Source organism: Candida oxycetoniae, assembly GCF_023343755.2.
Source record: "Candida oxycetoniae strain CBS 10844 chromosome Unknown scaffold11, whole genome shotgun sequence".
Classification (NCBI taxonomy): domain Eukaryota; kingdom Fungi; phylum Ascomycota; class Pichiomycetes; order Serinales; family Debaryomycetaceae; genus Lodderomyces; species Lodderomyces oxycetoniae.
Window position 1 is genome coordinate 156204 of NW_026055485.1, and position 24810 is coordinate 181013.

The 24810-nt window shown below is 37.0% G+C and overlaps 9 protein-coding genes across 9 annotated transcripts; 3 read left to right on the top strand and 6 right to left on the bottom strand. All coding sequences in view use genetic code 12, as the record gives it.

Moving 5' to 3' along the window:
* Positions 1-671: 671 nt before the first annotated feature.
* KGF56_004649 (uncharacterized protein) lies at positions 672-2037 on the bottom strand (the record flags this gene model as incomplete). Its single annotated transcript, XM_049326110.1, has 3 exons — positions 672-840; positions 995-1943; positions 2013-2037. The coding sequence occupies 3 exons, from the start codon at positions 2035-2037 to the stop codon at positions 672-674; spliced, it is 1143 nt and encodes a 380-aa protein (XP_049178304.1).
* A 1010-nt stretch (positions 2038-3047) lies between these two features.
* MEU1 (S-methyl-5-thioadenosine phosphorylase) lies at positions 3048-4259 on the top strand (the record flags this gene model as incomplete). The annotated part of the gene is made up of 2 exons (XM_049326111.1): positions 3048-3069; positions 3223-4259. The coding sequence occupies 2 exons, from the start codon at positions 3048-3050 to the stop codon at positions 4257-4259; spliced, it is 1059 nt and encodes a 352-aa protein (XP_049178305.1).
* Positions 4260-4593: 334 nt separating this feature from the next.
* On the bottom strand, positions 4594-6423 carry PTR22 (Ptr22p; the record flags this gene model as incomplete). The annotated part of the gene is made up of 1 exon (XM_049326112.1): positions 4594-6423. The coding sequence occupies one exon, from the start codon at positions 6421-6423 to the stop codon at positions 4594-4596; it is 1830 nt and encodes a 609-aa protein (XP_049178306.1).
* Positions 6424-8772: 2349 nt separating this feature from the next.
* Positions 8773-10606, bottom strand: GAP2 (amino acid permease; the record flags this gene model as incomplete). Its single annotated transcript, XM_049326113.1, has 2 exons — positions 8773-10242; positions 10313-10606. 2 exons carry the CDS (start codon positions 10604-10606, stop codon positions 8773-8775), a joined length of 1764 nt encoding a protein of 587 aa, XP_049178307.1.
* Positions 10607-12796: 2190 nt separating this feature from the next.
* Positions 12797-13906, bottom strand: BAT22 (Bat22p; the record flags this gene model as incomplete). The annotated part of the gene is made up of 1 exon (XM_049326115.1): positions 12797-13906. One exon carries the CDS (start codon positions 13904-13906, stop codon positions 12797-12799), a length of 1110 nt encoding a protein of 369 aa, XP_049178308.1.
* A 437-nt stretch (positions 13907-14343) lies between these two features.
* On the bottom strand, positions 14344-15015 carry PRE3 (proteasome core particle subunit beta 1; the record flags this gene model as incomplete). Its single annotated transcript, XM_049326116.1, has 1 exon — positions 14344-15015. The coding sequence occupies one exon, from the start codon at positions 15013-15015 to the stop codon at positions 14344-14346; it is 672 nt and encodes a 223-aa protein (XP_049178309.1).
* A 218-nt stretch (positions 15016-15233) lies between these two features.
* Positions 15234-16791, top strand: KGF56_004655 (CPR5; the record flags this gene model as incomplete). The annotated part of the gene is made up of 3 exons (XM_049326117.1): positions 15234-15252; positions 15384-16095; positions 16452-16791. The coding sequence occupies 3 exons, from the start codon at positions 15234-15236 to the stop codon at positions 16789-16791; spliced, it is 1071 nt and encodes a 356-aa protein (XP_049178310.1).
* Positions 16792-17131: 340 nt separating this feature from the next.
* Positions 17132-18550, bottom strand: OST1 (dolichyl-diphosphooligosaccharide--protein glycotransferase subunit; the record flags this gene model as incomplete). Its single annotated transcript, XM_049326118.1, has 1 exon — positions 17132-18550. One exon carries the CDS (start codon positions 18548-18550, stop codon positions 17132-17134), a length of 1419 nt encoding a protein of 472 aa, XP_049178311.1.
* A 1430-nt stretch (positions 18551-19980) lies between these two features.
* Positions 19981-24739, top strand: KGF56_004657 (DNM1; the record flags this gene model as incomplete). The annotated part of the gene is made up of 3 exons (XM_049326119.1): positions 19981-22557; positions 22799-23745; positions 23941-24739. 3 exons carry the CDS (start codon positions 19981-19983, stop codon positions 24737-24739), a joined length of 4323 nt encoding a protein of 1440 aa, XP_049178312.1.
* Between the last annotated feature and the right edge of the window lie 71 nt (positions 24740-24810).

A 24810-nucleotide genomic window follows, 5' to 3' on the forward strand; every position in this document is an offset into this window, starting at 1 on the left:
TTTTTTTTTTTTTTTTTAAAGATGGCCGATCTAAAGCAACTTTTGTAGTTGTCCTTCATACCGAGTCAAAGGAGTTCTTTAATACGAGTTTTACTCAAACAAGGTTTATTTGAAAAAGGAACAACTCTTTTTTTTGAATTACTAATACATTTGTTTTAAGTGGGGGTAATTATATGCAATTTAAGATTTAAACCTCTACATTTTTCACTCGGATCTATAGAGAAATAAAAGACAAGGTTATATGTTAGTGTACACCACGATAATTGTCATATATGTTAGTGTACACCACGACAATTGTCATATATGTTAGTGTACGCCACGATAATTGTCATAAATGTTAGTGTACGCCATTTCATTATTTTGTTTTTCTTTCAAATTTCATGTAACTGATTGAACAAAAAAAAGCGCTACCGTATTTGATCAGAGACAATTGTTTGTGTATCAATGACAATTTTGAACTTAAATTCCATAGTGAGAGATGAAACAAAATCTCACACATGCATCAATATGACACTAGGGAGTGAAGCGAGATCGACACTAGGGAGCGAAGCGACCTAGTGGAGCAACACCTAGCTGCTATTGACACTCAACTTTCCCGACTCCATCACTCTCTATCGAGGAACGAGATCGACACTAGGGAGCGAAGCGACCTAGTGGAGCAACACTAGCTGCTATTGACACTCAACTTTCCCGACTCCATCACTCTCTATCTCGTTTCTCGATAGTGAATGATTACCTAGTAGACTCCAACACTCACTATCTCGTTTCTCGATAGTGAGCTCGTAAGCTCGTTCCTCGATAGTGAGCTCGTAAGCTCGTTCCTCGATAGTGAATGAATACCTAGTAGACTCCAACACTCACTATCTCGTTCCTCGATGGTGAGCTCGTTCCTCGATGGTGAGCTCGATAGTGAGTAAAGATGGATTTTTGTCTCATAATATATAAACACACATATATACATATATATGTATTTAATGTATATTTGGTAACTTACTTTCTAAGATGTACTATAATTTCCTTGCGTTCAGGTATTTTCCCTTCCTCTTTCAATTTCTTGAATTTTTTCAACAATTTTCTATTCAACTTTTTTCTATTTCCACCTCTCATTGTGTTTATTGATTTATTACCCTCATTACTACTATTAATGCCACCACTAAAGAACGATTTTGACCCATTCAACATATTCTGAAATTCTTGAAGTTCCTTTAAAACCAGCTCTTTTTCCAATTTTTGCTTCTCTCTCTTTGTAATCAAATCCTGTTCCCATTTCTTGAACCCTAATGGATCATCAACTTGATACGGCGGAACCGCGGCAAGTTTTTCCGGAGGTATAACATTCCATAAAATGGAATCATGAAACTTATTCATTGCTGGGTAAATCGTGGTCATACCAGATAAAGATTTTTTCAAGGGATGCTCTTGATAAGGATGCGTTTCATTTAGTTCTGGTTCCATATGACTACTGATCTCTCTACCTAGCTCAATCAAATCCTGATCACTTTTGTCGCCCGTCAAGAATTTTTCGATATCTTTGTTTAATTCTCTCGTCTTTTCCGGGTTATTGTAACGATTTTGTGCCGCTTGATCTACTTCCTTGATGAACTCTGACGGGACTACAAGATCAACTCCTTTCTGTTTGCTCTTTTCCCCGGGGATTTGTTTATATCCTAATGATTCGTAAATCAACTTTATCGCCTGTGGGTCTAAAGGTTCTGATATTTTGGGTAACGAAGACATTGGTAAATATGTGACGGATGTGCGAGTAGCAGTAGCAGTAGCAGTAGTAGCAGCTGCATCTTTAGTAGCGCTGCTACCGCTGCCACTACTACTACTACTACTACTACTACTACTGCTGCTATCCTTATTTTTCCTACAAAAAACCTTTCGATCATCTCGAGACTTTGCTTTTGTCTTGTCAAATAATTTCCTATTATTCACATCCTCTATTGCGTGAGATCTGGATCGTATTGTGTTACGCAGGATAACATTCACCACACGTGGCAAAAGCCTACTTCCTGAGGTTACCGTCTTTATCATGGCTTTATCCTTAATCTACTGCTACTGGGTGGATGGCAATGCGTATATAATATAGAAAATGAGAATAATTTGCACCTTGATCTAATTTTCGATGGTCGTGTATGGATGTACAAGTATTCATATACTGTGGGTGGAATTTTGAGCTGTTATGGAGAAACTATGATTATGATTCAATCGACTTTTATTTTTACATGTTCAAGTCCATAAGTAGTTTCTGTTCTCTGCTCTCTAGGATAATGAACCGGATTGTGTACTAGAATGGAGTCAAAACTAAAGAAACCGTGGCAGCTGGCCCTTTCTCTGGATGAACAAGTACATCAATGGCAGCTGGCCCTTTCTCTGTATGAACAAGTACACCAATGGCAGCTTCGGTAGGTTTGAAATACCCACCTTGCTCGAGAATATTATGAACGATTGTTTTAGCTTGTGTGGTTCAAATCTCAAACCATTGGATTCTTTTTCCTGTATCTTTTTGAAATCTTGAGATTATTCTCTTTTTCACAAGATAAATGTAGAGAGAAGGGATGTAGAGAGAAGGAGTGTAGAGAGAAGGGATGTAGAGAGAAGGGATGTAGAGAGAAGGGATATAAAACCAACAACATACAAGAGTTTTCCACAACTTCACTTATTCCTATAAATAAAACCCTCGAGACGTCACGAACAAAAAGGTATACTATTTTTTCTTTAATCAAAGATGAGCACTTGTCGCTTAAAGTAGAGGCAATACCGAATCTATTGATTAGGTCCATCATGCAGATAATTTCTTGAGATTTCCGAGGGGAGGATCCTGTACATATCAAGAGATTCTACATTTTTAAGATACCAATAGGTAATTATTTTGACTTTCTTAATACAAAACATGTATACAGAATCTATATAGTAATAGATTTACACCAATTTTTTCCCACATTGTATACACACACACGGGGTTGAGCCACACCTCAGTTTCATTATGGTAGCGCCGTTCAAATTAGAGGAGAGATGATTAGACAATGTAATTTTTTTCAAACATGTGGGCCGTGGTAGGGGGTGGTAGGGGGGGGGCGGCGGCGGGAAAATGATGGCGGTAGGGTTAGCGAGCGGCGGCGGCAAGAAGCTTATTTTTAAAAAAATTTCCAATCCTGTTTGAGTATAAATAATTTTCAACTGGACGCTATTAAAAGCCTTGATACCGATTTTTCCAAGCTAAATACCTTGATACCGAGTTGGCAGTTTCATTTGCCCAAGCAGTAATGTCGATTCATAGAGAAAAAATAGATTTTAGCAGATTGCCTCACCATTATGATGGGGAGGTGACGTTAGCGGTTATTGGAGGTACAGGTTTATATGACTTACCCAACTTACACCCAGTTGCTAGATTAACAATAAGTACACCTTGGGGGTTCCCATCAAGCTCAATAACGATTTCCAAAACTGAACTGGGATTTCCTGTTGCGTTCTTAGCTAGACATGGCCAACATCATGATTTATTACCAAGTGATGTTCCGTCAAGAGCAAACATTGCCGCATTGAAAAAATTGGGAGTCAGGGCAATAATTGCATTTTCGGCAGTTGGTTCATTGCAGGCAGAGATCAAACCAAGAGATTTTGTGTTGCCTACACAAATCATCGATAGGACTAAAGGCATTAGACCTTCTACTTTTTTCGAGAAAGGTTTTGTTGCTCATGCCATGTTTGGAGAGCCGTTTGATTTGAAATTAAACGAATTGATAGCTAATGCCATTCCACCTACCGGGTTCCTTGAAGGGTTTGAAAAAGAAGACGCATCACCCAAATTACATACAAAGAGACATACTAATGGAGACGAAGATCTCACGGTGATTTGTATGGAAGGACCCCAATTTTCAACTCGTGCTGAATCTAAATTATATAGAACATGGGGAGGATCAATTATCAATATGTCGGTTTTGCCTGAGGCGAAACTAGCACGCGAAGCAGAAATTGCGTATCAAATGATTTGTATGTCTACTGATTACGATTCATGGAATGAAAGCGAGGATCCTGTTACCGTTGAGACTGTTGTTGGGAATTTAAAGGCAAACTCAGCAAATGCTTGTAAATTGGCTGCTAAGTTGATCGATGAGTTTGCTGAAAAAGGCGGTGATATCGGTGAGGATCTCAAGGGATCAATGAAGTTCGCTATTAGTACTAGTCCTCATGGCGTTAAAAAGGAATTGTTGGAAAAGATGCATTACTTGTTCCCTGGATATTGGGAAATTTAGAGTAAGCAAATGAAGTTCTAGGGTAGTGGTGGTTAATCAGAGAACACAAGGTAAAAGAAAGAAATGAACCAAACAAAATGCTGGATAGATGGATGATAGAGTTTAGAAAAGATAGAAGATAAATAGAAGTTGATTACAAGTGATTCTAAATAGGTTTTCAATTGTTTTCCTTTCTTACAATTTTTCATTAATTAATACAGAAGAAAAAATAACTAACCAACTAGAAGTGACTATTGAAAAATTAAGGAATATGTGCAATCATCAATAAAAGGCAAAAGAATGGAATGTTGGTTAGCCCCTCCCTTCCCCCCCCCCCCCTCCCACAAAGCTTGAATTAAGAGGCGCTTTTCACTGAATGAATCAACGACCGAATTGGATTCAAAGTACCGTTTTCTAGGCCTGTAATTGAAGCTGGGGATTGAACGGGTCTTATATGCGCCAGTGCATCCAATTCCAACTCATTTTCATATTCTAGTTCATTCCATTCTTCTTCCTTTGCGTTGTAGCTTCTATAGATGAACCAAAACAAGATTCCGGCAATAAAACAGGACACAGCCAAACCGGAGAAGGTCCAAACCATCTTTGGATCAACACTTACTGAGGAAAGAGCAATACCAATGGCTGCACCCACTGCGTTTGTGAATAAAAAGATTGCCATAATGAATGATTTCATTGATACTGGTGCCTTTGTGTATGCGTATTCTAACCCAGTTACAGAAGCAAGAATTTCAGACATGGCAATTAAACAATAAGCAGGCACTTGGATCGCAACATGTACATTGTTTCCTGGCTCTGTTTCATCTTGTGCAGCACATTTACCTGGTTCATAGTAACAAGGTCCAGTCTTGTAAATAAAATGCTGCAAAACAGCTGCATAAACCATTGCACCTGTTCCAAACATAAATCCCCAAAAGATTTTTGAAATTGGTTTAAGTGGTGTAAATCTTCTAATAAATGGGTAGACAAACCTTTCCATTATTGGAATAAACACAATGATCGAAATTGAATCAAATACTTGCAAGAAATCATTTGGTAAGTTGTGAGCTCTCATTGAACCTGCTTGTGAAACAAAGTTGTTTAACATTTGACCATAAACGACCCAATAAACTGGATAAAATACAAACACTTTACAAGCATAAAGAGCTCTCTTGACCTCTTCCACAAAGTGATCACTCCATGGGTAATCTTTTTCAGGATGCACCGAGGGTTTAGCTTCGTCAAATTTGAAACCGGATGTGACTGCTATCCAAGCACACCTAAATGTCTTTGCAATAATTTTGTCACCAACAGGTATTCTAATGTATTTCTTTCTCCCCAAAAACAAGGCAAAAAGAGCAATAAAAAAGAAACAAAATGGAAGCAAGTAAGCTGCCCAGAACCCAACATGCAACTCCAATTCAGTAGTTGCCATTACCAGCAACAGCCCAATATTGATACACATATAAAAAGTAAGGAAAATAGATTGAATAGTGAGACTTGGGTCAATGATAACTTTTTTACCTTTCCTAATGGAGATTCTTGGTTTTGTTTTTGGGATTTGATCAGCAATTAATGGAGAAACATTTGATTTAATCATTCCTGTTGCAATACCAATGAGAACGATAGCAGCAATGAAACCACCAAGAGCAGTGTTTCTACTTGTTATACTAGGCACTGAGGTAATAAATAACAAAAAGATTCCAACGATATAGATGTAACAAGCATAATGAATAGTTGCAAAACGTCCGAGTTTTGCATCTGAAATGTACCCACCCCAAATTGGTGTAACATAACACCAAAACTGGAAAAAATATGACAAGGCAGTTGCACCTTGTTGTTTCAAGCTCAATAACCCAGCAGGTTTGTCGTCAGGACCATTTTGCATATAATTTTGAAATGGTGCCGATAATCCGTAATAAGAAAATCTTTCGGCTAATTCAACAACTGCAACTAACCAGGCAGAATAAGGAATACGCTCACCAACATGTTTCAAATTTTTCATTTCCCATTCCGTAGGTTCTCGTCCTTCGTCTTCTTCTGTTATAATGTCGTTTGACACTTCCTCATTTGACGAAAGACCTTCGCGTGATGATTGATTAAATACTTCGTTTCCTTTTTCAGAATATACATTTGATTGGGAGTGAACTACTGGTTCCTCCTGTAATTTTATCTGATCCTTTTCCATGGTTTTAGTTTTCACAAATCTAGAAACTTAGGATCTCAAAGGTGCTTTTCAGAGATATGTGAAAAAGAAATGAAAATGAAGAATAATAACCTATTTTATACCTTTAAAAATAGAAAAAGAAAAAAAAAAACTCAAGACTTTGCAATATCAATATTGTAAATAAGGTGCATCCGAGTCACACTATATATATAGATAATGGTACGAGGTAGGAGATTAAAGATAGAACGAACAAAATTAAAGCATTAGATAAGCTGTGAAACCTAAAAACAGTTAGTTTGCATTGCTAGTGCTTTTTCTTTTTCGACAAATACACAGACCTGGGGGGTGAGAGAGAAGAGAAGAGGGGAGAGGGGAGGGGGGATCTACTGCATCATAAAATGAGGTGAAAAAGCTTCTGTACCTCTTGTAAAAAAAAAAAAAAAAAAAAAAAAAAAGAGTACAAGAGCAGTTAAACAAGTGAGGTGTTTGCCATATTTCCTAGTTTTCAAATGCAGAGCAGTGATATGTCTGGCATGTTGTTGAATATATCGCGTGATGGAGATGAGAAAATATGTTACCTTTGTCTTAATTAATTTTTTTGTAACAGTTCATTTTTTGATGTATTTCTTTCTTTTCTTTTCTTTTCTTTTTTTTTTGATGTATTTTTCCGAAACTTAGCAAAAGAACGTTACCTGTTTCCGGATAAGCAATTAGCCTAAAGATTTAGTAGAGGGCAAAAAAAGCACAGACAAAGATTATACCCTTTTCCTTTTGAACAAGAAAGATTGCACTTCTCTGTATTGTAGAGATGTTGTATTTCACTCTTCTCTTTGATTTGTCTCTAGTTCCTTCCTCTCAAGCAAGCCACATTTAATGCAACAGTTTCTTTTAGCACTTTTAATTAGAAGAAGAAAAAAAAAGGTTTTTTTTTTCCCTTATGTTTTCTCAAATCGGTTTATTTTATTTTATTTTATTTTTTGTTTTTGTCCCTTTAACGCCGTTGTTGCAGTTAATGCAGAAAAATTGAATTGCAAAAGTGCACTTTAAATTAGAGGACATCTTTTTCTGCAAAATGCCGTGTCGCCTTACCAAACTCTATTGTTTTTACATTTAAATTGCGCTAGCGTGTGTACATGTGTGGAGGGTGATCTAGCTTACATTTAAGGTATGCGCCTGTACCTTTTGTTGCCTGTGTCTGTGTCTCTATCTGTGCCTGTGTATGTGTCTCTATCTGTGCCTGTATAATGTCTCTTGTGTGGGGGAGGTATTCCCTATTTGAGTACTTTAATTTGGCAAAGAGGAAAAATGGAATTAATATCATGCAATAACTAGGAATTACTTGAGGATAATGGAAAAAAGTTTACAAGCTCGGTATAGTTTTATGATTTAAAACTGGCTGGGTCCTGAACAATTTACATCCGAAACTTCTCAATGTAGCAAATTAATTGTGCAAACCGCTCCGCAAAGGAGTAGTAATCATTTTTTTTTTGACAACTGATAAATCGGGGAACTAATGAGAGACTTGACTAAGGAAACCTACGGCAACAAATGCCACACGTTTATTGCTCAAGATTCTATCCCTTTTCTGTTTTTTGCACTAGTTGTGGTTGGGAGAGGAGGGGGAAGATAGGGGGTGTGAATAGAAAGGCCAGTAAGCTTTATCTATGAGCTAAAAACAAGTTTATTTTTAGGGGGTGAATAGAAAGGCCAGTAAGCTTTATCTATGAGCTAAAAACAAGTTTATTTTTAGGGGGTGAATAGAAAGGCCAGTAAGCTTTATCTATGAGCTAAAAACAAGTTTATTTTTAGGGGGTGAATAGAAAGGCCAGTAAGCTTTATCTATGAGCTAAAAACAAGTTTATTTTTAGGGGGTGAATAGAAAGGCCAGTAAGCTTTATCTATGAGCTAAAAACAAGTTTATTTTTAGGGGGTGAATAGAAAAGCCAGTAAGCTTTATCTATCAGTTAAAAATAAGTTTATCTTTTCCCTTTATCTTTATCTTTTGACAATCTTTTTTTTTTGTCTTTTTTCCTCTTTTTTTTGGTGCCGTTTGGTAAAGTGAATAAAGGTTGCATACGGTAGCTCGCCAATCTACTTTATCCTTATTCATTTGACGTTCCTGATTTTATAGAGAACCTTACTAGCGAGTAGAGCGAGATGGTGGAGCAGCTTTGATTAGTTGTCACCGACACTATTGACACTATCTCGCTTCGCTCAATAGTGTGACTGCTTAATAGTAAAAAACTCTTAAATTAATATTTTATTTCAAAGAAGAACTATAAGTAAAAAGTAGCAAGTTACAAAGTGTTGCTCCACTATCTCGCTTCGTTCAATAGTGTCAACCTGGCAATATTGTTTTCTTTTGCTCTTTCAACACCAAAAGTTATAAAATCTCTTGTAGAAAGGTTGAGACCTCAAAAAGGCCTTCTCTTCAGCAACTTCCTGCTTTACCAATTCCAAGTCCAAATCTGGTCTTCCTGTATCAATGTCAATTTCTCCTGCTCTGTAAAAGAAACGCCAGTTCCTGGTCCATAACTTATGACCCACATAGAAAACAATAATGACAGGAACAGTCAAGTAATTTTGGAAAAAGTTGCTGGCACTTGGAGATTTTCCAACCGGATACAATGCCACCCAAAGTTGAAGAGCTACAACAGCCGTGTTCAATAATAATCCCCAGCATGCACCAATGATACCAGGCTGGGAAGTAAACACCAATTCGTCAGTGCCCCTACCTTGAACTTTCAATGCTCTTCTAAATCGAAGATGACACAAATTAATAGAACCCCATGTAAAGATAGACGATAATCCTGAAAGGGCCAAAAGCCAACTAAACACTTCGTTTTGTTTAGGACTTGCTGCCAAGAAACACAAGGCTCCAACTGTCAATTGAAATATAATACCAACCAAGGGTCTACCTTGTTTGTCAATGTACCCAAAAATCTTGGGTGCTTGATTTGATGCTGCTAATGCTGCCAATGTTCTCGACGAAGCAAAGACAGACGAGTTACCAACAGACAAAACAGCAATCATGATAACCACGTTCATAACTGATGGCAAACCTTTGATTCCACCATTTTTAATGGCAATGACGAATGGAGAAGCTGAAGCATCACTCTTGTCAGTGAGTAATCTGGTATCATTGTATGGCACAAGGATACCAATAAGACAAAGTGAAATAACATAAAACAATGTAATACGCCAAAACACTTGTTTTGTTGCCTTGGGCAATGATTTTCTTGGATTGGCACTTTCAGCAGCAGCTAACCCAATCAACTCAGTACCAGCAAATGCAAAAGCGGCCCCAACAAACACCTGTATAACACCTTTAGCTCCATTTGCAAACGCTCCGGGGTCTTGCCAGTATTTGCCTCCAATATAACCTTTTCCAGTTCCACCTGCCGCAAGTATGATACCCAAGATGATGAAACCACACACGGCCAAAACCTTGATAATACTAAATACAAATTCAGTTTCTCCATACCCACGAACGCCAAAGAAATTAATGGCAATGATCAAAACGTAGAAAATAACAACAAAGGCGGCGGAATTTATCGAATCGTTCCAATATTTAATCGTCACTGCAGCTGCAACCAATTCCAACGGCAACACAACTAGCCATTGCATCGCATAGTTCCAAGCCATAGCAAACCCCCAGGATGGATCAATAAACCTAGTATTATATGTAACAAAAGCACCCGAAACTGGGAAAGATACGGCTAATTCACCCAATGATTGAACAGTACAGTAAATCATAGTTCCAATTAAAATATAAGCTATCAACACACCTGCTGGACCCCCCGTAGCAAGTGAAGAACCCGATCCAACAAAAAGACCAGTCTGTAAGAAGAAAAGTTTTGTTAGTAAATTATCTCGAAAACTCTGAGCTACACATGGGTTGTATACATACTCCAATAGAACCCCCAATTGCAATCATCATGATATGCCTTGCTTTCAAGGATCTTGCCAAGGGGGAATTTGCTGTCAAAACGGCGATTTTCTCAGCTTCACTTAAGTTTGGGTCTAAACCCATCTCATTAGTGTCTGCTCTTTTAAATCCATCTTTAAACTTTGCCCACCCCGTCAATGGAGGTTTTGAATCTTGTACATCAAATGCATCAATATAAATACCACCATTTTTTTCGTCTGAGGAAGCAGATTCTACTTCTCTAGATCTGATATAATTCAATTCTTTTTCAGGCATTTCTAAAAGACAAGTCCAAGTATATCAAGATGAAGAAAAGAAAGAAAGAAAGAAAGAAAGAGGGAAAAAAAACAAGGAGGCGTTAAGTCAAATAGGCATTAGAAGAGAGGGAAATAAAAGGATGCTTATATATGTATCACTAGGCTATCAACTTTGGATAATCCCCACAAATGAATCTAAAAGAAACAATACTTTAAAGGAAAAAAATTGAAAATTCTGTGATTATGAGGTAGTCTCAGATATGATATTTCTAAATTGGTTATCTAGTTAGATAATCTAGTTTAATTGTACATTATCTAGATTGATTGTTCGCTAGAAAGGCAGGATAACAAATCTCTTTGTCCATAAATTAACAAATAAGATGCTTGTACTAAAAAAAATTGTAGCAATGTTGCGTAGATTGTCCTTTTTCTTTCTTTTTTTTTTGCAATCATATTGATAAAAAAAAAATATTACATAAGATTCATTGTTGGCCCTTTGATAAGACACGCCGCATCTAAAATACGGTTTTGGTATATTTGGATAAGAGAGGTTTAAATATGTTTTTGTATTTTATTATTTTGTCTTTGGTAGCAAAGCGACATAAATAATATTTGTGCTACATATGGTAGCTTTATTTCTTGCAGAATGCCGTGTGTTAAAGAGAAGTGAAATAAATAGTTACTTTAACATTTACACAAATTGATTGAATTCAGGCAAATGGGCTTGACAAAACATTGCCTGCTTTATCGAAGGCGAAGTTAAGCACCGTATCGTATGCTTTATTGGGAAGTAGTGCTTCGCGATAAAACTTTTATTGTGGAGTTGCTAATGCGTAAAAACAGTTTTTGCAGCACACTTTATTTATGAAGAAGAGGTACACTTGAAAACTAATTAGACAAATAAAAATTTAGATTCAAAGAAAAAAAAAAAAACCAGAGAACTGAGCTATGTATGTCTTTTGCAACTTACTTGATTACATAGTATTAGCCATCGTTGAGGGCCGTTTTGTATTTCCTCTAGTAACACATAATCTCTTCAAAAATAAAACAAAACAAAACAAAATAAAAAGAACCCTTGACACGTATTTCGCCTTGAACTAATTGGCTGGCTATTATACTATCTACATGTTGCTACTGTTAATGCTCGTGCATCGATACCCCATATTTCGTTGGTGATGTTTCATTATCGAAATTCTTCATTTTTTTTTTTTCTTATTTTTTTTTTCTTTCTTTAATCCGGTTTCACATTCTACACCACCAACATATTACATCATTAATAGGAAATAAAGAGATATTGGATTATTTACATAAGGTTTAAAATTATGAGTCGATATTTCTCCGCGTGACAAGAAAGCAAATCTGTTCTTTTTCCTATTCTGAATGCCGATCATCAGCATTTAGTTCTTGTCTATAACTGAAATTTTGAAACATAGTAGGAAGATTTCCAGGTTACATTCTTGTCTCTCTTTTTTCTTTTTTTTTTTTTTTTTCAACTATTTTCTTTGTATAGTGGCTTTTGCTAGTAAGATGAGGTGCATCTCTCCATATTGATTGTTGAAACATAGAGAGAAAGACGTTGGAAGTGCCGTTGTTACCAAGCACCTGATTCTAATACATCTTATTAACCTTTTAACCAAGTCTATTAAAAGTAAACTTTTTGGTTTTTGGTATTAGGCGAGATTGAAAGGAAAAAGAAATGCAATTGAGATACATAGTCAAAAATTCATCAATTGAGATGCACAGCCAAAAATTCATCAATTGAGATGTACAGCCAAAAATTCATCAATTGTTAAGCCTTATAGAAGGAATTTTTTATTTTTAAAAAAAGGGCAAACCACAATATGAATATTTTCTTCGTAATCGAGATACGTTTGTACCTTGGTATTGCAAGCAACTTGTCGATGCATTTTCTTCCTTTGTTTAGTTTGCCGTGCTTCTCCAAGGACGATAAGATTGTGAAAGAGTAAAAAGTGCCAAGGTCAAAAAAAAAAAAATAAAGAAAATGCCACTCGAGAGGTTCTTTTTTTTTTTAGCACGTATCCCTTAGTTTGATATATCTTTTTGAAAGAAACAAGATAATCGAAAAAGCAAAAAGGATGGGGGAGGAGGAAGGATGAAAAATACGGGGGATGGGAGAGGGGAGAGAAGAGAGGGAACGAGGAAAGAGTTTAGCATTTTTAAATTTCTGATATGTAGCTTCTCTATAAAATCATGCCGCTACCCTAGACCAATCCTTAAACTCTTCATCACCATATTGGATTTTCTGAATCCAATCATTGACTTGTTTAGCGATTTCACCCGAGCTACCGGCTTTACAAGGTACTTCAATTTGTTTACCTTTAAACTCAATGTTATCAATTGGAGCAACAATGGCCGCAGTTCCAGTACCAAAAGCTTCAATCAATTGACCTTTGGCACTTCGTTCCATAACCTCATAAATTGTCAATTTACGTTCATTCACTTTCCAGTCACTGGGCAATTTCTCCACGCATAATTGAATAGTGGAGTCACGTGTTACACCAGGTAAAATCATGCCATCTAATGGTGGAGTAACTAATTCCTTAGTACCATCATCGTTTTCAAAAGCGAAAAACACATTCATGGCACCCACTTCGGTGATTTCTCCAGATTCACCAAATAACCACAAGTTTTGTGAGTGGCCGCGTTTGGCAGCTTCTGCTTGAGGTTCAATACAAGAAACATAGTTGGCTCCCAATTTGTACGAACCAACACCTTTAGGCCATGCACGCACTGCATAATCTGTTGCTTCCAATGAAACTGGTTTGAAATCACTTCCGAAATATGGCCCTACAGGGGATGCAATAAGATAGAGTTTAGCTTTAGTAGGCGTTGAAACACCAAGTCCAATTGAAGAACCAATCAATGTTGGTCTCAAGTATAAGGAGTATCCTTTACCCTGAGGAACAAATTTTTCTTCCAAAAGCAAAAATTGATCAAGCAACTTCAAAAACTCATTTCCATCAAAAGTTGGTAATGCTGCTCTTTTCGCTGTTCTGTTCATTCTTTCCATGTTTTTATCTGGTCTAAATGTACGGATCTTCCCATTGGAGTCTCTATAAGCTTTCAACCCTTCGAATAACTCAAATGAATAGTGTAAAACACACGTTGCAGGATCCATAGAGAAATTATGATAAGGTTTGATTGTGGGAGCGGCCCATCCTTCTTCTTTAGTCCAATCAACTTCTAAAATGTGGTCAGTAAATGATTGACCAAATACAAGCTTATCGTTGGGTAAAGGATCTTTTGGAGTTTCCGTTTTAGTGATCTTCAACTTTGAAGCGTCTAATGGGGCGGACATCCTATTAATTGGCAATGAAACTGGGTTTTGCAAATATCAGTACTTTATTCAACCTATCGCGAACTACTTATATATACTCCTTCTCTTGACTTATTAGACTTTTTTTCTTCTAGGCCTTTTTTTTCCTCCATTGTTCGAATGAGTCAAAAATTGAAAAAAAAAAAAAGAAAAAAAGGAAAATAGGAAGAAAGGAAAAAATCTCGGTTATCAAAGGGATTGTTACTCCGCCGGTTGCGGTCTAAACTACTCACGTCACCGAGGTTTCTCTATTTCAGTACAATAGTTAGCTATGAAAAGAAAAGTTTAATACATCAAAGTTTATAGGCATATATCCCCCCTCCCCCCAACCCAATATTTGACTCATCTACACATTTTATGTATGACACACTAGACTCTATTCATTTTCTTTTTGGGGGGATCTCTTTTTCTCCGCTTCTTTATTCACTCTTTTGAGTCAATTTCCCATACTCATCAGGGTAAAAAATTAACCGTTCGATACCAGTTTTTGTTAAGATAACCATACGAATAACACCACCAGATGATCCATCCCATTTGATAGCTTCAGCCAAAGCAGTTTTAATAAACTCAATTGTTTCCTGCTTGTCCATTTTTGGTTTATAATTTTCATTACACCATCCATAAATGAATGTTGACCCACTACCGGCAATCGCATAATCTTGTTTATGTACTGAACCTCCAATTGGTATGGAATAGACAGAACCACCATATTTATCATCGTACCCGGCACATATAATACCTGCAGTCAATGCATCCTTATTGTTGTAACAGATTTCTTGAAACACATTAGCAGCAATGTTCGTTGTAGGTTTCTGTCCATATGGTAATTGTGATGAGTAAATTTGCAAATAATATTTCACCATATCCGCTACCGCCTGCGTATCTGCTGCTGAGCCTGAACGACAACAGTATATGGTATCATGTATTTGAGTCAACTTATCAGTGACTCTGTTGGCAATGTAAGAGCCTGTTGTTGTTCGTGAATCTGCTCCTAATATCACTCCATCTTTAAACGTAACAGCCATAATTGAAGTACCTAGATTCACTTCACCCTTTTTCAAGTGTGTGATGTCTACGCTGATCCCATTCATATTGAAAGTTTTGACGCGTAACGCAATTATCTAGTAGTTTTAATTGTGAATAGTGACTACAAGTGACTATAAGTCTTACAACTAAAAACCCTCTCCAATGTTTAATTGCCACTCTTTCTCTCTTTCTCTCTCTCTCTCTCTCTCTCTATGACCGTTTTTTTTTTTTTTTTTTTCATTTGAGTTTGCACTTCCGGTTGTATTCACGTGCCAAAACCCGGATGTACGTCTTTACCAAGAGTATTGTTTGTCAAATGGTAAAAAGCAATAAGAAGGAAAGTAGAAGGAAAACCTCTCCCCGCCTCCACTGTACGCCTCTTGAATTGTGTAAAGGATGTGGTTTCTCAATTTCTGTTTACTCGTATACATAGGATTGGTTTCATCAGCGGCAATTCCAGGAGTCACAACCAGTACATTTCAGCTAACGTCACAAGAAAAGCAATATCTTATAAATGATCCAAAAGTTACCCATAAAGTAATATTTACCATTGTACATGGCACTGCACCAAACACCAGATATTTGGGCAAGTTGACCTTGGCGCTATTTGGAGAGACTGTGCCTACAACAGTTGATAATTTCTACCAATTATCAGCAATGACACAAGGTTTTGGTTACAAGGACTGCAAGTTTCATCGCATCATTAACAATTTCATGATACAAGGAGGAGATTATGATGGTCAAGGCGGCAATTCGATATATGGCAAAAGCTTTAACGACGAAAACTTTATACTCAAACATGATAAATTGGGCAGGTTATCCATGGCTAATTCTGGATCGAACACCAACGGCGCTCAATTTTTTATATTGAATGTTGACGAGACGCCACATCTAGATGGTCATCATGTCGTATTTGGACAATTGGTTGATGGATTTGAAACTTTGCAAAAGATCAGTACCGTTGATGTTGTAGAGACCAAACCTATTGAGCCGGTATACATAAGTAACATTGAAATTGCTGTTTCCGATAAAGATTTACAAGAAGCTGAGGAAAAAGCAGAGCAATTGAAAGCAGAAAAGCCAAAGTCGCAAGCTGACTCGAAAATTGAAGCAGAAATTAGTCAATTAAGTTTCATATACCCTTTGTTTTGCATAGTGTTACTATTGGGGATTGTTGGTGTGATATACCTTAAGAAATGGCGCAAGAGGGAGTTGATTACGGATATTCGAAGTAGTAGAAACTTTTGACTCTCTCGAGTGGAGAGAGCAACACTATCGAGCGGAGCTAGCAACACTATCCAGCGGAGCGAGCAACACTATCTCGCTCTGCTCGATAGTGTTGAAAGACCAAGCTACAAAGAGTTGCTCCACTATCTCGCTCTGCTCGATAGTGTCGAGGTTTGATATATGATATGAATATGGATTGTTGTAATACAAGTAAAAAAAAATATTATATAGATATGAAAGAGATTCTAGAACGTATTTTTTTTTTTTCACCAAGCTTATCTATCATGTCGAAAAACGAGTTTCCTATAGTATGTGTCAAAAATCTATCATTTGGAGCATCAAACAAGTCCATCTACGAATATTTTGCACAGTATGGAAGTATTTACCAAATTCGTACCAATCCGCTACAACAGGGACAAATTTTTGTAATTTATGGTAGAGTAGCTGATGCCCAGCGAGCTGCAAAGGAATCTAATGGAGTTAATTTCAATGGAAGATTTTTAGTAACCACGACGTATCAGGTGAATCGAAGCAACTTAGATGAGGGGACAATGGTACTAAATGAACAGCAGTTGAATGAGTTGAGACAATTACATGGAGAAAGTCGGATATAGAGGGAAAATCACCTTACCGACACTATCGACCGACACTATCGACCGACACTATCGAGCAGAGCGAGATAGTGGAGCAACTCGTTGTAGCTTGGTCTTTCAAAAAACAAAAGAAAGATTGTAATAAAGTATGAGGAATAAAGAGATGAGGAGTGAGGAGATGGAGTGAAGAGATGGAATGAAGAGATGAGAAACGTAGAGATGTACACACGGGTTTGATTGCTCCACTATCTTGCTCTGCTCGATAGTGTCCAAACTAATTGACTTTTACACAGCTTCAGTTTTATACATCAATCTTCTTTTCATTTCTTTGCTTATTCTTTTTTTGCTTTTTTTTTCCCGTCTATAAAATATTCAACAAGTAATAACTAATCAACCCAGTAAAGATAAATGCTGAAATTTTACCCACTTTGGTATAAAGACTTGTCTTGCTGTATTTATACTTTAAGATAACATCAACTTGGTTGATGCTATCGTATAATTTTCTATAATGAACGGTGACTTTGATGTGTCCCTTAGATACATCGAAATACGACAATTCATTTGTAACAGTTATCGATTCGTAAGGTATTGATGATGCTAGATCTTCGTATTGGGAATTCTCTGGGAGATAAAACTCCAAATAAACATCTTCATAAGTTACGTCTCTTAAAGTGTTCAAAATGGGGAGTCTAATAAGATACTCGTTTGTGTCCTGATTACTTTGATGAACGATTTGACTCATATCTTCAGTCCAGCCTAAAGTAAAGTTATAGTGCCACCCACCAAATATTGGGAAACGAGGCAGTAATAGCAAGTGGTTTTGGACAACTTTGTGAGTAGAAACAACACCTGCTTTATCTGTAAAATAGTAGTCCTCGAATTCTTTTCTTTTCCAAAGAGGGAATTCCAAGTGACTCAATGCCCAATGGTTTCTTGTTCCGGCATATCTTCCCTTCATCCAGTCAACACGTGAAAACCCAGAACTGAGTTCAGCACCCAGGTTTGTTAATTCATAGTACTCTTCAATAGAGACTTTATTAACTTGTGACGCAGGAAGCCAAACGGATCTGTTTAAGCTGATGACATTGAGAAGTGGACGATTGTGGTCATACATCAACCCCATTGGCTTCAATGTGAATGGTGCGATATCCTCGACAAAAGGGCCATATTTCAATGCACGATTTTCCACTCTTGGTTCTAAATAAGGCACGGGGTTTGTAGCATTGACCGCTTTGTCCAAGTGCAATTCCATTTCTTGCCCCTTTGTCATACCGGTGAATATTAAGGTATAGTCTTTAGTAACATATGGCGAAAATGGAAATTTATTAGTCTGGTATAACAACTGCTGTACATCTTCCAACCTAATCTTTTTAGGTACCGGTTCTAAGCAATCAATGTATACGTAGCTAACTTTCAAGTCAATGTCACTATTAGGGGCCACCGGTACAGGCAAGTTAAATTTGAAAACTTTATTAGCGGTAATTTCTTCAAATGGAACATCGACCGATTGATCAGCCAAACGTACAGAAAAAGACGACAACTCACCAACACTGTCGAATCCGTCGTTTATAGTGTAATAGTACTCGCTTTGTGGAGTATGAGCTGTATTTTTGATACTTATCAAATCGACTTCTGCAATTGAAGATTTAGCTAGATCAATTGTACGAGTATAATGCGAATTCTCCCAATTAAGATCTAATGTATATAAGCTCGAAATATGGGCATTGCACATACAGAGCAATACTCCAATTGTAAGCATAAATTGTGGAGACAACCACATTTGTAACATTGATGTTGACTACTGAAAAACCCTACCCAAACCTCTATAAAAAAAGAAAAGAACAAAAAAAGAAAAGAAACAGTGTCAAAAACCGAACAACCTTGGCGAGTCGAATGGGAGATGTGAACACGTGACGTTGATAAAAATAGTGACACGTGATAGGGTTGTGTCTAGCTGCACAACAGAAAAAAAGAGAAACAAGGGAGAAACAATTGATAAAATTAGAAATGAGCAACACTATCGAGCAGAGCAAGATAGTGGTGTATACTGACTAGCTGATCTTATGAAATGAAATTGTAGAGATTATTGTAGAGATTATTGTAGAGATTATTGTAGAGATTATTGTAGAGATTATTGTAGAGATTATTGTAGAGATTATTGTAGAGATTATTGTAGAGAGGGTGACTATATAGAAAGGGTGCTTATGTTGAGAAGGTGACTATATAGAAAGGGTGCTTATATTGAGATGGTGACTATATAGAGATGGTGACTATATAGAGATGGTGACTATATTGAGATAGCGATTATATTCTTGTATCCATATACTTGTCAGTGTCGGTGACAGGAAGTGCTCCACTATCTTGCTCTGCTCTATAGTGTTGTATCAAACTATTAACACTATCGAGCAACACAATCTCGCTCTGCTCGATTGTGTCGTTCTGCTCGATAGTGTTGCTCCATAGTGTTGCTAAATCCGGGGCCATACAGGGAAGCCAAGAGAATCAAAGCGAGGCGAGATTGAATAAAAAAACTTTGAACGGTACTAAATCTTTTAGGGAAAACAAAAATAAACACTAATCTAATATCTAATACTAATACCTAATACTTTCATCTAATTATATCTTATACCATCTAATAATATCTAATTGTACCACTTGAAAACACTGCAAATGCTTCAAAACAGTTTCAAATCGTTTTTAATTGCATTCTTCTTTTCATCAACCATCAACCAAAACTTTTCTACTCCAACCCATCTGCTTTGTTTCATCTCTATATCATCTCTATTCCATAAATTTCAAGTAGCAAAAATAACCCATCATCTTCATTCACATTGTCTACTCAAATCAATTGGTTTGTTTTTTTTTTTATTAATTTTTTTTTTTTTTTTCAATGGTAGCAATTGAGTTTTACTTAACAATCAAAAGTTTGTTAATGTCAAATTTTTTTTTAAACCTTTATCTATAAGTAAAAAACCCGAGTGTAGAAACCCGTGTGTATTATAGAGGGCTAGCTGAGTATCCGGCTGAAGTGCAACAGAACAAGTGCTTAATACCAAGTGCAACAAAACAAGTGCTTAATACCAAGTGCAACAGAACAAGTGTTTAGTACCAAGTGCAACAGAACAAGTGCTCAACAAGTGCTCAACACCAAGTGCAACAAGACAAGTGCTCAATACACCAGGTGCGGTTATTTTTCTTCATTCTTTTGCCATGTCATTTCAAGATCTCATTCCTGTAGTTAATAAACTACAGGATATAGTCACTACAGCCCAACTCGCTGAAATTGATTTGCCTTTACTCGCAGTTGTTGGCTCCCAATCTTGTGGAAAATCTTCGGTTTTGGAGAATATCGTTGGTAAGGATTTTTTGCCTAGAGGTACTGGTATTGTTACAAGACGACCCTTGGTATTGCAGTTGATCAATGCTGAAGAGCACGATTCAAAACCATCTGAGCATCATCATCATCATCCAAATCTGGATCTGGACGAGATCAATTTGGAGGACCATTTACGTAAGATAAATGGTAAAAAACCTTCTTCTGCTTCTTCTGCTTCTTCTGCTTCTTCTGCCAAAAAGGAGTGGGGGGAGTTTCTTCATATTCCAAACAAGAGATTCTACAACTTTCACGATATTCGAAGAGAAATCGAGACTGAGACATTGAGAGTTGCTGGAGAAAATAAAGGCATTAGTAGATTACCTATAAACTTAAAGATATACTCTCCCAACGTGCTCAACTTGACTTTAGTCGATCTACCAGGATTAACAAAAATCCCCATTGGCGATCAACCAACGGATATTGAAAAACAAATAAGAAACTTGATTTTGGAATATATCGCCAAACCAAACTGCATTATCTTAGCCGTTTCTCCAGCTAATGTCGACTTGGTCAATTCAGAATCATTGAAACTAGCAAGACAAGTAGACCCCACGGGGAAAAGAACAGTGGGTATTTTGACCAAATTGGACTTGATGGATCAAGGTACTAATGCACTAGATATTCTCAAAGGAAACGTTTATCCTTTGAAACTAGGATTCATTGGAATAGTCAACCGTTCACAGCAAGATATTTCTGAAAACAAGTCCCTTGATGAGTCGTTATACTCAGAACACCAATTCTTTTTAAACCACCCAGCATATAGAGCAATGGCTACAAAGTGTGGTACCAAGTATCTTGCTCAGACACTAAATAAGATACTCATGAATCATATAAGGGATCGATTGCCAGATATCAAGGCCAAATTAAACACACTTATGGGACAAACTGAGCATGAATTGGCTTCATATGGAGATATGCAAAGTATGGGTGACTCAAAGGAAGCAAGAGGTGCAATGGTGCTTACCTTGATGACCAAATTTGCTAATGCATTTATCAACTCAATTGAAGGCACCTCGGTTAACGAAATAGCTACAAAGGAATTATGCGGTGGCGCTAGGATCTACTACATCTATAATGAAGTGTTTGGGTCCACTTTAGCCTCAATTAACCCAACCCACAACTTATCTATTCTGGATATTAGAACAGCAATTAGAAACTCCACTGGTCCAAGACCTTCTTTATTTGTTCCTGAACTAGCATTTGATTTATTGGTTAAGCCACAAATCAATCTATTAGAAGAACCATCGCAAAGATGTGTTGAAATGGTTTATGAAGAATTGATGAAGATTGTTCATAGTGTATCCTCTTCAACAATTGGGCCCGAACTAAGCAGATATCCTCGTTTACAAGCAAAATTGATCGAAGTGGTTAGTGATTTATTAAGAGAAAGGCTTGGACCTACAATAAAATACGTTGAATCACTTATTGAGATTCATAAAGCTTATATCAATACCAATCACCCCAATTTCGTTGGTGCCGCCAAAGCAATGAGTATAGTTGTTTCTGAACGTCAGAAACAAAAAGAAATGGAGCTGAACAGCAAGATGAAACTTGCTACTCAAAGAATATTGGGTAAAAATAGAAACGGCAAAGGGGCTATAGAAGAGATTGAAAATGAAGAAGGAGACGAAAACGAAGAAGGAGATGATGATGAAGAAGAAGATACAGATGAGGGTGTAGCCATTATGAAAGAGGATATAGTTTCTGTTGACGATGAGTTTCCAACCAAACACCAACGTCGACCAAAGAAAAAACGCCAACATCGAGAATCAACACATTCGCAATCGGAATCATATTTAAATTATTTCCTTGGAAAAGATCCAATCGTCCATCAACAACAACTACAAACACAAGCACAACTAAACCCGACTCCCTTCAAGTTCCCACACCCCCTGGAAACTACTCTACAATTCAATTCTCAATTTGTCAATCACAATAACAGTAGTAATAGTAATGGGTTTATTGCCAACAACAACAACAACAACAACATGCTGTTTACTCCGTCTCCAGCACATAGTCATGATACCAGTGGTTCTCGTCAATTGCATGATTTAAAAAACTTATCTCTTGAAGCATATCCAATGGGATCGGATCGTTCATTTGATACAGATGAAGCAATTAATGAACTTAGTGAACGCGAACAAATGGAATGTGAATTAATACGCAGATTGATTATATCATATTTTAGCATCATTAGAGAAATGATCCAGGATCAAGTCCCCAAATCTATCATGTGTTTATTGGTAAACCATGTTAAGCAACATATTCAAAATAGATTAGTAGTGAAACTTTATAGTGATGAAATGTTTGATGAATTGTTGAAAGAAGACGAAGGCATTCAAGCAGAAAGAGAAAAATGTATTGAATTGTTAAAGAGTTATAAAGAAGCGGCTAGGATTATCAGCGATGTCGTTTAGAGAAGCATATCTAATAAGAATAAGAATAGAAATTCAAGGTTAAGTGTTTTGTAAATACAGAAAATACAGAGGCATATATGTTATAAATATATATGTATATATATATATATATATGTATGTATATATGTGTATATATTTATTCATGTATCACGTGATCTCTTGTTTGGTTCAGCGCATTTCTTACTTTATTAAAGTGAGTAAGGGTGTTTATTCAAATGGAGTATTCATTGTTTAGAGAAAGGGCAGGGTAGCTGAGTATTTTATGGATGGAGATATAAGCAAAGAGATATTTTCAATTTACGGGTATGATGTGAGGAAGTTGATTGAGGAGCATGAAGAGTTGGAAGCGAGGTTGAAGAAGGAACAAGATAATAATGAACTTGTTATCATTGAAAAAGATGCAGATCGAAGGGATTACTTTTGTTTCATGGGAAGCACAAACGGCGCACAAGGTTTAGCACCTGTACCTACTTATAGCCAAGGATTCAAAAAGGTCAAAAACGCGTCATATGCAGCTCGAGAAAAGGAGAATCTTGTAAAGAGGCACGATCGAAGTTGGCTTTTGAAAGATGTATTGTTGCTGATTAAAACGCATCCACGAAGAATTGAGCCCATGGTTGAGCATAACTTTAAGCCAAAGAAGCCAAAATTCACACCTTTCTACTTGAGGTTTGTTGAATTTGGTCAAAGAGGGAAAGATGGATCAATTAACGTCATTATGAGCGACCAAACTCATAAATTGTGTTGCGTATTTTCACAACGGGCTATTATTGACCATATAAGAAAAGGCGGCTTACCGTTTAATGATGTTCATTCAATTTATAATTTTGCACTTGTTGAAAAAGCAAACTTGAAATTCGTTAAAGATGAATACATCAAAAAACACTTTAATTTAGCAAAAGTGAGTTCGCGTTTGAGATATTGTGTTTTAGAGATTTTACAATTCAAGTTTGTTTGTAGTGTTAAGGCTGCGTTGTTGAAAAAAGTGCCTAACCCGAAGAAGGCTAATTGGGAAGAACGGGTAAACTGTAATGATACAAACTTTAACCTAGAGACCATGATTGATTCAGGGGAAGAATTCAATTCGAGTGACGAGCTCGAATTTGACGCCGATTGTTTATTTGAAAAGGGTAAGTTGAAATGGATATATACCAATGATTTTTATATACGACTTTGCAAATCGTGAGCAAAACAGTAAGAAGGTGGGGGAGGAGGAGAAAGTGATGATAAAGAAAGATATATCAATCGACATCTTTGGCACATCTTTGATCAACAATACTGTCGATGTAGTGAACGCTACTCCACTATCTCGCTTCGCTCGATAGTGTTGATTTGTATTTTCTCTTATTGTTTATTTTCTCTTTTCTTTTTTTGCAGCACAATCGGTATTGGTAAAAGTATCAATGAAATGACGGACTTTGTTAAGCCACCAACTTCAAAGACTCCACTACTACTCACTGATGGTACTGTTGATACCGTCTCCGAAATCGAATCCTCACGTGTTCAAGAAGATGAGGAGAGGTCACTTTATACCCAAAATTTGTTTACTGCACCGGAACATATTAATACCGGTTTGCAGCCAATTAGATCAAATGCTACTGCTGCTACCGCTGCAAGTGCTGCAACCATAATAACTGCCATTGCTGCTGGTGGTAGGTTTTGTTTGCTACCATGTTGGAACTACGGGTCCAATTCGAACCAAGGACGTCGTGAAAGAACGGATGCAGTTGAAAGAGGCAGGAGAAGGGGAGAAGAAAGAGAAGAAGAAGAAGAAGAAGAAGGTGATGGAGGAGGTGGAGGTGGTGGTGGTAGAAGTGGTGGTAGAGACTATGAACGAGGAGAAGACATTGACGATGATTCTGTTTACAGGATTCCCGGAACGCCACGTTCACTGTCACCTACTTATCGCGGTCCACAAAACGTTCGCCGCGGTCGGATTAACGAGTACATTTTACAGCTTTTAGAACGTTGGATCATTGGTATAGTGAGAAGACATTATAATACAAGGGCTGCATATATTTTCTCAACAATACTAACCATTGGCCTAATTTCAACAATATTGATCTTATACTTTACAGGCCATCTAGACATCATAGTGAACCTCTCACGAGATTTACTATGTGAATTGATTCACCAATTTAATTCAACATCTCCTAAATTTTGCAAATTTGGCTAATAAAAAAAGGAAAAACAACGCGACTAGGAAAAGGAACAGCACTGACTACACCGACACTATCGGAAAAAGGA